Below are 12511 nucleotides of genomic sequence, written 5' to 3' on the forward strand. Positions count from 1 at the left end.
ATTAAACTAATTTTAAGAGAAAACATCAAAATAACATTAATATACATTCTTCTTATAATGTACAAGATATTGACATTTGCAAAATATTCATCAAAATATATTAGGAATCATTTACAATATTTACAAAAAAACAAAATATAACAAGTCCTATCGAGCAGTCTATCTACCAAAAAAATTGATAAAGATACTAATCGTCCCCATGCCATCCTTCTATCTCTGCAATGTTGTCAGAATTAAGATCCTCATCCGATCTGAGATATTGATCGCCTGAATCCGCTGTGGCCTGATGAACGGATTTTCGTTTTGCATAAAGATTTGTCGTCAACCTTCATCAAAGTATGCAGAAAAATTTGTAGTATCTAGAATGTAAGCCTAGGTTGTCTCCGATGACTTTGGTTTGTAACATACATTGAACATGTTATAAACATTTACTATAAAAGCAATTAAAACAAGGGGATTTATGTGATTTCAATTTTAATGTAAAGGCAAGTGATGAAATTAATGAGTCCAATCAATGAAATGTGCAATTCTTAGTTTGTTTATGTAATTCTATCCCTATCCCTCTCAAGATTCAATACTTTTCCTCTTCCTCTGAATTAGGGTAACTCAAAAAGTAAGAATTAACCTTAAAGTCTCATGAATTAAACAATTTACATGGGCTCCAACCCTTTTCCCTAAAATTACGCAACCTTAGAAACTAACTTAGGATTAAGCAAACTAAGTTAAGAATTTCATTAAAACGAATTAGGGTTAATTAAGCAATGTCCCCCTCGTTCAAACATTAATTCAATTCAAAGAGTTGGAAAATATAAATTCATAAAAGAAAGGAAATTATATTGACATTCATACCCAAGAATTCAAGAATCCATGAACTCACTAAGGATTACAAGAAAGTTTAGCCCTCCATGAGAATGGGTCTTACAAATTTAAGATGAAAGCAAAAGGAATTTAATAACATCAATGCAAGAATTAAAGAAAAGTGAAGAGAAACTGTAAATCAAACCCTAGATTGACATTGGCTATCACCCAAGGATCCTAAGCTATGCAAAAATGCTCCCAAGGTGGCAAAAGAATCTAAAATTATGAAAAGATTCGTACCCTAATTTCTAAAAATCTATATATACTAAGTCTGACATAGCCTCATAGTGATCACTCTATAAACAAGAGTGATTATGCGCAGCAACTTCAGATTTTTCGCTTTCTGGAGTGATTACTCTCACTTCTAAGAGTGATTACGCTCAAGGCTCTTCATCCTGAAGCTCTCTGGAGTGATCACTCTCACTTCTGAGAGTGTTTACGCGCAAGCCTGTGATTCTGGAGCTCTCTAGAGTGATCACTATCACTTCTGAGAGTGATTACTCGCAGGCCTGGTGGTTCTCTTTAACTTTAGAGTGATCACTGCTGCTTCTGAAAGTGGTTACTCTGGCCTACCCCTTGGAATCAGCTCCCTGGAGTGATCACTATGGTACCTGAGAGTGATTACTCTCAGTTCATATTTTTTCCAGACCCAAAAATTCATGAAATTTGTCTAGAATTTCCTGCACAATTATTCAAATAATCAAAATTACAAAATATATTCAGAAAAATTAGTGAAAATAAGACAAAAATTAAGAAAGTTATAATATTTTACCTAAATGAGGTTTTTATGTTATTTACAATCTCTAAGTCTATTTTTCATATTAAAATTCTATAAAAAGCTAGACAAAATATCTATAAATTGTGGATTCATCATGGCCTGCCACTAGAAACGCGCTCAAAAGTCTATTGAGACAATCTTCAGAGAAGATCGTGATCATGGTAGGTGAATAGGTATGTCACAATTGTTGGGGTTCTAACTGTGCCATTATAGAGGTACATACACAGGGTATGGTAGATTCTATTGTTTACAGTAAAATCAAACGGTAAACTATAGAATAGTTCCATTTCTAGCATCATAATGTTACGAGGTACATTATCAGCATGTAAGGCCAACTTAAAATAACAAAATTTATGATACTCATTAAATACATAATTTAACTTATATTGTACAAAACTATCTATACACCTAATGCCCTCTCTGGATGCTATCATCCTAGTCCCCTAAAATATTTATGTAAGAATGAATCTCTAATCCCATTACCAAGCACACTTTCACAATTAGTCACACGACACAACAACGGTACTACAACAATCAATCATATGACAAATTCGTACTCATATACATGCAACAATCTTTAAATATTCAGCTTATTACTCTTCATCTCTCTTTTAATAGTCAGAGTCCTCATTATGTATTTTCACTGCCCCTGGAATCCCTCGAGGTCTTCCTTAGCATAGACAGTCTATGGATAGTCATAGCTACACGAATACAATGTGTGTCGACTTGACCCTTTTTAGCAAAAGTATGGTCAGAAGTGTTAATTAGGAAATGAGTGTGAGGCCTGTGGTGCTTTTACTCTCACTTGTCCACCACCCTCATTTTCCCAAGATTTCACAATCGTCTCCATCTTCCACACTCCTAGTGTACCTCTGAACTATCCATACTTGTTCTTATCGATTTCTTTCTCATTTCATGTCTCTTTCCATATTTTCTATCTCATCTCTATATTTTTCATTATATGTTTACTAACATATTATTCACGCTTTTATCTCTCTATTTTACTTTAGTTCATTATTATATCATCCATCATATACATGCATATACACTCAAATCAAGGATCATACACTTCATCAAACACCACAAAACATGCTTCAAACATAACAAAAACATATTCTCATCCAACATATACTCAAAATCATGCATTTCATCACAACATTTTCATGAATACAAACATACCACTTTCTTAGTAATAAAATAGAGCTCTCCTTATCTTGAAATGGAAGTTTAGTAAAAGGTTTTCGAAGGATTTTTCCTAGAATGTCGGATTCTTCCAAGGAATAAGGAAAGTGAACTTCCAAGCTTTGATCAGAGAAAGGTTGAGATTTTTCAAAGATTTGCTGAGAAAATAAGAAGAGAAGTTAGAGAAAACGTAGAAGGTCGTAACTTGGATTATAATCCTAGTTTCTCAACTTGGAAATCCTTAATTACCTCTCAACTCACGACATTCTCACTAAAACAAGTGATTCTCGCTACAACAAAAAAATCAAACAAAATTACACTTTACTGTCTGTCATTCTAGCTACAGAGAGAGCTCATCGTTACAGCGAAAAGATCCTTATTACAACGAAACACATCTTGCTACAGCGAAAAATCCTGCAACTCACACATCTAAAACTTTCCTAATTTTAAGCAACATGTATTAACAACTCTCACAAAATACAAAATTAATAAATAATAAAAATAGGGTGTTACACAAATAGTTGAAGTTGCTAATTCCAGAATCTCTACTCAGAAATATAAAATTCAAATACAAAATTTTAAAATTTAAAATTAACTAGTGTAGAAATCACTTGTTACATTGGTTAAAAATGACAATTTATATTGTTTATAAATTGATCTAGATATAACCAATATAGTAGTATATACATTTTTTAAATCATTATTACAACGAAGGTAAAAATGGTGTTTGAGATCAATTAAGGATAACCGGTCTACAAAATGTGTAGATTTTGTACGTTCTGGAATTGGAATGAGATTAATGTTTTTCGTATCTAAAATGACGAACAGAAGATAGATATCTTGAAAAGAGATTTGCACTTTTTGTTGATTCTGTAAATGAAGAACACAAAATGCTCATCAATGTCATACAAAAGTAAATGGGTTGATAAAGATGAAAACACAGAATAAAACTCAAGATGTTTGTCATTCATGTACCTTAACTAAAATGAATTAGTGTTTGTCAATGACGTGCCCAAGAACACAAAATATTGACTTGCTCATTCTCATGATAGTAATAGCGAACATAATGGTTAACCAAGTCCTTATTGGTAATGTATTTCAATGATAAACTATAATAATGTCTAGCAAAACTTTTAAATGGAGGTTGTCCATCTAAAGTAGCCACTATTTGTTATTTCATTGTATTTCCAATATAAAAATCACCCTTCATTTGCTGCAAAACCACAGTAGGTGTTGTCAACATAATAGTATGCAAGTCACTTCTCCTGTGCTTTGAATGAAAAATAGGCTGGTGGAAAATGAAGAGGAGGAAATGCTAATGTACTTGGCCTCGATATGAAATACATTATCATGTTCTACCTTCATATTCACTCGGACCAATCACATCTTCCCATAGTTCATGCAGAAACACACCATGTGGATAAGGAGAAATTCAGTACTTCAAAACTAATTGTTTGAAGAAACAAGTTGAAGACCTGTGGTTCTGCTTCTACACTTCCACGTTAAGCAACAAAGGTGGAACATATTGTTACATGGTCTACGTACATAAAAAAATCAGGTATATGTATTTCAAATTTGAAGGTCTAAGCAGATTTGGAGAATGCAAGATTTTATCATAAACCTATCATAGCGCTTGCCTACTTCGTACATGTTGAAGTCTCACGTCAAAAACAAGTATGGCTAAAGTAAAATTTATAAAGAGTAAAGCAATCCTCATCTTATAAGAAAACTTTTGGAGTTGAGTTAGTTCAAAGTCCAAATTTAAGAGTATAGGACTAAAACCTTTTTACTTTTCATGTTAAAGGCAAAAACAAGAAAAAATATAAATGTGATGATGAAAAATTCCTGCCTTCGTTATTGAACCGTAGTGAAAGACTAGTAGTCTTACATGCCATGAATACTATTATAGTGGTGTTATATATCATGAAGCAAAAGTCTTTTTGTTATTGAACTACTTGTTTGCTAAAAATTAATTTTGAACTAGTGAATGCTTAATTAAAATGTATGCCTAAAATAACCACAAATTTTCTATTAGCATGAGTAGTTGATTTTTTTTTATTATTATTATGACACGATTTAAGTGTAGTACCATAGATATTTGTATGTTGTTCTCCAAATAAAATTGAAATTTTACTTTGATAGTCTATAATAACATTTAATGCAATTTTTTTATTAAAATAAACCTCTAACTTTAATTGGTAACAACTCCTAAAGAACAACGTATAAGTTTTCTTCCTTTATTCTTAATGTAAAACAAAAAAGCCATAAGTAGTTTATTACGTGCAAATGTAGTATAATTAATTAGTTAGATTGATATTGACTCTTGGTTACTTTATCCTGAATATACATACCCAGTGAAATATCCCTAGTGATAGTTATTATAAAAATCCCCTTACTTTGCGTTTTGGATACTACACTCAGTTCTTTCTTCTTCTTCTTCTTTTGTCAATTTTACCTCGAGTTCTCAAACGCAAGTACAATTTTCTATTGCAAATCCAAACTGATGAAGGGGATGAAAACCACACCCAGAAAAGAGTCGCCTCTCATACTCATACAAGCCCAAATACATAGAGCATTGTTATTAATAAGCCCACAAAAATAATTGGTAATTGACTAGACCTCCTTCTGATGTTCAACTTTTGTTGACAAAAACAAAATGATGTTCAACTTTTAAGCCAAAAGAAAAAGTTAAGTCTGCTATATTTACATGAAACTCACCTATTGTCTTACTTCCGAAGTATTGCATTTTATTTGCAAATATGAAATACTATATGATATGATACCGCTTGTTTAAATAAACAATTAATAATTTGATATTTATTTACAAATTGGTGTAAGACATGTAAGGTGACAAATATGTAACAAATGGATAGGGACCTGCAGTGTGATAACTTTGGTAGCTGCCATGTCAATACTAGGCAAGATGAAATGCTTGAGAACGATAGATTTCATCAGCATATGCTGAGGGAACATAGATTGCATGCAACAGTGAGCTGTGTGTCCGGCCATAGAACAAGTATACAAGCACCCCTATCAACAACCACACCGAAACTCGTAGCCATGTAGCAAATCTGAAATACAAACACAAGAATGATTAGATGTTGATATCATGTATGTTATGCATGATGCATGCATGCCCCCAAGCATGGTTGTCAAGAGATTTCTCACCCAAGATCAATTAGTAAGTAGGTGTTTATAAGAATGCATGCAGCAGGTAAGAACGGAACCAATGGGCAAACAAAACCTGAAATACAAGGTAGCAAAATCATTGTGTAAGATTTAAAAAAATCTTGTTATGCGGAAATAAGAGAAGAAACACAGTCAACTATTTAATAAGATAATTTAATCATTCATTTGTTGATCCTTGCAGCTTTGCTAATTATAATTTGTGATTCTTTAACCAATCCATCAAATTCTGTCAGGTTTAGCTATTTTAGGCTTGTCCCCTGCACATACATACCTCCCGAGTGTCCAAAGCTGTGCCTCGTTTCATCTTGCTTTATGCAGGCCAACACAATTACACTGCATATAAGAAGAATTCCACCCACTCCGCATAATGTAAAACGCAAAGTCCTGCATTTGAACAATCACCAAAAGGGAACAGAAGTAAGGATAAAGCACAAATGATAATTTTGAAGATATAATCAAATTGCTAACTTGAATGAACCACTATTCTTTTTCCATATTGTATTCGGAGAGACTATTTCGGAGAAAATCATTCCGCAAAAGAATACCGGGATAATATCCACATTATAAATTCAAAACTACGGAGGATTGAAAGAGTTCAGACCTTGGACACCACTCGGCTGAAGCCGCACTGGTAACTATGAGAATCCCCATACAAAGAAGAGCAATGGTCCGTGTAGCAAGTTTCCGCCTATCTCTCTCATTCTGTTCATCTGTACAAACAACTCGAAACCCAAGTTTTTGTTAACTAGCACATCATAGAAAACCGAGGTAGTGGTTGATACAAAGAATACCCAAGATACACCAAAACCTTTTCACAGAATATTTATAACCAAGATTGACACTAGGCATGTGTGTGTGAAATACAGTTAGAAAATTTCAAAATTATAAGAGTTCAAAAAATAAAGTGAAGATGCCTCAAAGAAATTTCCTCAGCAAAATGTGAGCATTATGCTGTTCTATATTGACTCTTCAAGAGTCTATTGAGTCTATCCCCAAAGGGACTACCCCATCAAGTTGGGCAGTCGACAATTGCAGACCATCACAGTATCACATGATATAGAAGCACTGGTAGACTACTTCTATTAATGTTCTAGTCAACCTGACTAATTTACATAGCCAATCTCATCATAAAGAAATCATCAACCAATAAATGGGGGGTCTTCTATCTACATGTAGAATTGCCGATACTGTAGATACATTTACAGTCTAAATATTCTCCAAAATTCATGGAAAGGTAATAAGATTCAAAAAATAATTACCTTTGGTCACTTCTTTTATGATTAAAGGATGTCCAAGCAGAGCCTCGTGTAGGTGATTATTTTCACAATAACTAGCTGGATTTACAGGACTTATGGCCCTATCTTCCCCAATATCACCACCAGAATGCCTCAATAATGGATCAACAGATGTTAGAAGTGAACATGGAATGGGTACCTCATCAGGTGGAACATATCTGATTATCAAAACTGAAACTGCAACAGCAGTAAATGCAAGCAACGTTCCCACGCTAACCTGTGTTCCCAAAGCAACAAATATAACAACTGATCTATGTTTATAATATTCTAAAAAGATGCATCTCCCTAGTTCTTGTCACAAGTTATTTTACAACATAACTCACCATCCCTGCTAACTGGGAAACATCCAAAAAGAATGCAAGTGTAGCTGCAAAGACACCGGTGACAATAGTGCTTTTCAAAGGAATCTGTGTGCGTTTATGGATGTTTGAGAAGAAAGGAGGCAATAAACCATCTCGAGCCATTGCCATAAAGACCCGTGGCTGCAAAACATATGTGCCAGTGGAAGGATATATTTATCATTTGCAAGAAACATAATTTACAATAACAGCATCAAATATCTAGCAAATATATGCATAGACACGTGTATATAGAGATGTATACATGATATTCAAGAGTCAAATAAAAGATACCGGTACATAGGATTCTAAACTTCGACCATATTCTAGTAAAAGAAGAAAAAACTTAATAATAAAGATAAAGAAATGGTAACTTCAAGAACTTCAAAATATATTGATGCTATGTCATTCTTTATCTTTTGGAGACTACCACCATGATAGAAGAAATGCATTTGGATTAAATCATGTTTGCAAGTCAGAACATGACCTTATACCAATCCCTGAACATAAATTTGTGCCAGAAAAAGTTATTTTGTTAGAATTTATTTAACCAAAATGAAAAAGACAATATGCTATGAAGCACAAAGTCACAAATCACTTCCTTGAAATATGTTAATGCCCCTCAAAATTCGATCATATTCATCTTTTCTAGCCCTTTTAAATAAAAATCCTTGTGAGATCATTGTCGTATATTTTTTGTAATAATTTGAATTATTCAATTCAGAAAAATACTTATATATTTCTTTTCATATAGCAACTTGATGATTTCAAAAGTTACTTCCAATATTTTTAACATATGAATATCTAAACAGAGGATAAAATAGTTCTATAAGGATTAAAAGTGGCATATGGAAGATTAGAATTATTGCAAGTATGAAATTTGAAATGTACTAATAATCTATGCTCCTAATCTCATGTTACAGCATTTGATCTCATACTAGACCAGAACATGAAGTATCATAATTCATAATAACAAAAATAATCTAGCAACAAGTCAGGGCATAAAGGAAGAGGAAAAGTACAATTTGAGGTCATGAATAGTCAAAACCAAAATCTAACAAACATAACTAAGTGAGATTGACAGAGAAATAAGTAAACTAAATCTTAAGAACTTGTTTATGTACCTGAGGAAGAACTGATCCCAACAAACTGGCAAACAGAGCAGTAACAGCTCCAGTTGTTATAATATACCTATTGTGGAAAGAATAGAGCTTGAATCATAATATTCAAGATTTGGAGCAAGTCTAAACAATGAAATACTGTGCCACAGCAAACCTTACACTGCCCATTCCATCCCATAGCTAGAGAATGCTGAGGAGATTGGGGTATCGGGGTCCAACTTATAATATGGTACTAAGCCAACAATAACTGCTGCTACAAGCATATACAACATGCAACATATCGACAATGCAGTTGATATACCAATAGGCAAGTCTCGCTGAGGGTTTTTTACCTGCATGACAACAAAATAAAAACCTTTAATAAAAGAATCTTTAACAGAATATTGTTTCACAGTGCTAGCATCCCAAACTACCAGAAGAGAAATATTGATAGAGCAGTAATCCACGAAAAGAACTAACTATAGATCTGCAAATAATTTTATTCTCATTTTGTTTGTTTTCCTTGGAAAGATCAAAAGCACCCATTCACAAGCTTATATATAAACTTTTAGAAGAAAAAAGTGAAAAAAAAAAGGGGAAAGCAATTGCAGTTATCGATGTATTAGAATGTGACAGCTACAAAGGAATTTCAGCCAAAAACTGATACTAGAGCAATGAAAAGGTTTCACAGTAAGACTAGAGTTAGGTTTTAACTCAAAATATTAAATGCATTCCTCAACAATTCATGTGTTTAAGATTGATGAGCTTTTCATTAAGCTTCTGCTATTACAAATAAAACATGACAAGAAATTTCAGTTCCCCCAATGAATATTTACCTCCTCAGCTGTGCTGGTCACTGAATCAAAACCAATGTATGAAAAGAAAACTATTGCAGACCCAGCAAATATCCCATTCACTCCATAAGGAAAATACCTGAGATAAAAGAGAAATGTCAGCTATATCAATAAGAGGTATGCTACAGATGATGAGCTAAACAACACATACACAAAGACACCCATTACCCGCTTGGCAGCTCATATCCAACCCATCCAGACTTAAAACCTAGATATCCACCAACAAATATGATGAAAAGCATGACACCAACATTTACTGTTGTCACAATGGATTGTGCAGTTGAACTCTGAAACATTAATGCTAGATAAAATCAATAAATTAGAAACACGGGGGGTGCTCAGGTATCTATTTTGTTTGAAAAGGCATACCTCCTTGATTCCAAGGCACAGGAGTAGGGTAACAAGAAGAATCAATGCAGCAGCGCATGGATCAACCACAATTCCAAGATCAGGTAAGGTATGTCGAGCCAAAATTAAAGGCAGGTTGTTCTCCCCGCCAAAAAATAAGGCCTATAATAAGTAAGAATAGAAATAATACAAGAAATTGTAAAGTATGTTCTTCTTGTTCGATAAAGTATATATCTAACCATTTAGGAAAAAAATGGAGCATTCCTAAGGGAAAAGTGGTCTATGAAGATACCACAGCAGATTTTTTAATTTAAAACATAAAGTCATTCCTAAAACCTTACCAACAGCTTAACCTTTTAGGTAAGTAGTTCTTTTTAAAACATGTAACCCAAACATTTACGGTGGTTGTACCATGTGGTTCTTTCTTAGAATTTTCTCTTGTACCTTTTTTCTAATATGATGGGTGAAAATGCGAAGCAAATCACACACTAAGTTCGCAAATCATGTAGACCAATTAAAAAATACATTCAGGGTACCCGTGTCATTCAATATGCAATTCCTGATTACCTAGAACTTGTATGTGTCCAATTACTCCTCCCGTACCTTCCCAATTAACAAAGGTGCCATGAAAGTGAAAAAAATAATATAAATAGAGTTTAGGGGAAAAAAGGGATAACACACCAGATTTGGGGTTATTCCACGAGATACAGCCGAAGCACCAATTGTGTATTCTAGAATTAGAGACCAACCAACCAACCAAGCAGCTCTGCGATCAATAGCAATGTTATTGTTAAATCATAGATTTACAAGCAACGATGAGAAGCAAATAAAGAGAGCATAATCATTCATTCTACCAGTGGCTGCAGAATAGCACCATATAATTGTTCTGTTCATGTTGATAACTTGACAAAATATCTCTTCAATTCCGCATGAGTAATTCAATTAAACACTATACCTAAAGTTTTGTTCCAAAATAGGAAAAACTGTTACTTACCCTTCCCCAATGCATATGTATGTATAATGATAAGCACTCCCTGCAGATGGGCACCGACATGCAAGCTCCGCATAACAGAAAGCTGATAGTCCAGCTGCTATTCCAGCAATGAGAAGTGATATTACAAGTGCTGGTCCGGCTTGCTCTCTAGCAACTGTACCAATGAGAATGTACACTCCAGCTCCTATGGTAGATCCAACCCCTGATTTTTGAGAATGGTCAAGAAAGTAAGTGCTAGGTAAAAGAAGCTGAAGGCAACATACACTAGAGAAAACATAAATTAAAAGTTGGCAAGTGTACATATTATGATAACTAGGCCACAGTTTCTTGAGAATACCAAAAAATTCAACCAAGAAAACTTAAAGAGAAGAGAACAACTAATCCACTTTGTGGGGTAGCTGCACTTTAGCAAAATAGCACACATCTTTAGAATTTTAAAAACATTAAGATCAAGGGCACTACTAATTGGTGATGTGGGAGACCAAAAATACTACAAAACTACATCTTTGCAGAGACAATAACGGCGCCTATCTCTTACTGCCTTGTGATAATTTAACATAATCAAATTTCTAATTTTCAATGAAGCTTTGGTGTTTCTTCATAGTATCTGCGAGAATGCTCCTAAACTACAAGAACCGAAGATAACAAAGACAATCACATTAAAATCAGTAAACTGATGGCAGATATCAAAATCAGAAAAAGGAGAAAAATTAAATATAACAGACACAAGCACACATTATAAAATCACACACACTAAAGGCCAAACACGAAGTTAATTCATTCAATCACAATCATTAGTCCAATTCTTTTCCTTCCTTCTTGAAAGTTCCGGTATTCAACAGCGCTTACCAATTCCAACAAGATCAACAAATGATAACTTCCTAGCCAATTGAGCATCCCTCCTAACATGAACAGAATCAACTCGCTTCCTCCTAATCAAGCTTCCAAAACCCCTTAACCATGTTTCTCCTCTTCCTTTAAAACCAACACCACAATTTCCATCATTCACAACCATCATCCAAAACCACTACAGGTATTACCAAATATTGGTGCTACTTTTTTTGGTAAAACGGAGCAAACTTTGACGCACCCCAGAAAATTTTAGGCCAATATAAGACTACCCTTTTGATCTTGCAGCGAGAAAGAGAGAAGATTGGAGCGAAACGAGTTAAGAGTAAGCAACTCTTGCGTGTTGCGATGGTGCAAAATAATGGAATACATGAATATGAGCGTATGATTGCTAATTATGATAAAATAAACACTGCGCCAATAGATATTTTGCTCCCTGTGAATTTTATTACTAACGCCTTTATGGTTAGGATAACTACGCAATTATTGACACGAAAAAAAGTTAAAATAATTAACAGTAAAAAAATCATTTTTGCTACGCATTATCAACGTTTTTTTCTTTTTTTGGGTAATCTTGAGAACTTCCTGTGCAGGTGGAACTAGGGAAATCTGAGTTGATGTTAGGGGGGAGTCAAGTCGAAGGTTTTATTGTAATTTTGGTTGTTAGGATCTCAATTACGTGAGATTTTCGTTGCAAATTTTGTTGAGCTAATTGTATTTTTTATT

The 12511-nt window shown here is 33.9% G+C and overlaps 1 protein-coding gene across 5 annotated transcripts; it reads right to left on the minus strand.

The window, feature by feature from the left end:
* Positions 1-5325: 5325 nt before the first annotated feature.
* On the minus strand, positions 5326-12184 carry LOC113860719 (cationic amino acid transporter 4, vacuolar-like). 5 transcript variants are annotated; one of them, XM_027493221.1, is made up of 15 exons: positions 11786-11927; positions 11237-11562; positions 10937-11138; positions 10624-10708; positions 9964-10104; positions 9763-9881; positions 9577-9673; positions 8921-9093; positions 8765-8831; positions 7626-7784; positions 7267-7519; positions 6609-6717; positions 6279-6391; positions 5987-6062; positions 5326-5889 (listed from the first exon to the last, which is right to left on the minus strand). In XM_027493221.1, the coding sequence occupies exons 2-15, from the start codon at positions 11358-11360 to the stop codon at positions 5733-5735; spliced, it is 1875 nt and encodes a 624-aa protein (XP_027349022.1). In that variant the 5' UTR covers positions 11361-11562; positions 11786-11927; the 3' UTR covers positions 5326-5732. The 5 variants fall into 5 exon arrangements, with proteins under 5 accessions (XP_027349022.1, XP_027349020.1, XP_027349024.1 ...); XM_027493219.1 differs by lacking the exon at positions 11237-11562 and having other exon boundaries at positions 11786-12184; XM_027493222.1 differs by lacking the exon at positions 11237-11562 and having other exon boundaries at positions 5536-5889; positions 7333-7519; positions 11786-12168.
* Positions 12185-12511: the final 327 nt, after the last annotated feature.

Source organism: Abrus precatorius, unplaced genomic scaffold, assembly GCF_003935025.1.
Source record: "Abrus precatorius isolate BTA unplaced genomic scaffold, Abrus_2018 Scaffold3, whole genome shotgun sequence".
NCBI classification, from domain to species: Eukaryota; Viridiplantae; Streptophyta; class Magnoliopsida; order Fabales; family Fabaceae; genus Abrus; species Abrus precatorius.

Coding starts and splice junctions, on each gene's coding strand:
- LOC113860719 (XM_027493220.1), bottom strand. CDS start 11,954: ATGATGGTTGTGAATGATGGAAATTGTGGTGTTGGTTTTAAAGGAAGA. Junction 10,709..10,936: donor TACATATGCATTGGGGAAGG/GTAAGTAACAGT, acceptor TATTGATCGCAG/AGCTGCTTGGTTGGTTGGTT. Junction 10,105..10,623: donor GTGGAATAACCCCAAATCTG/GTGTGTTATCCC, acceptor TACTTATTATAG/GCCTTATTTTTTGGCGGGGA.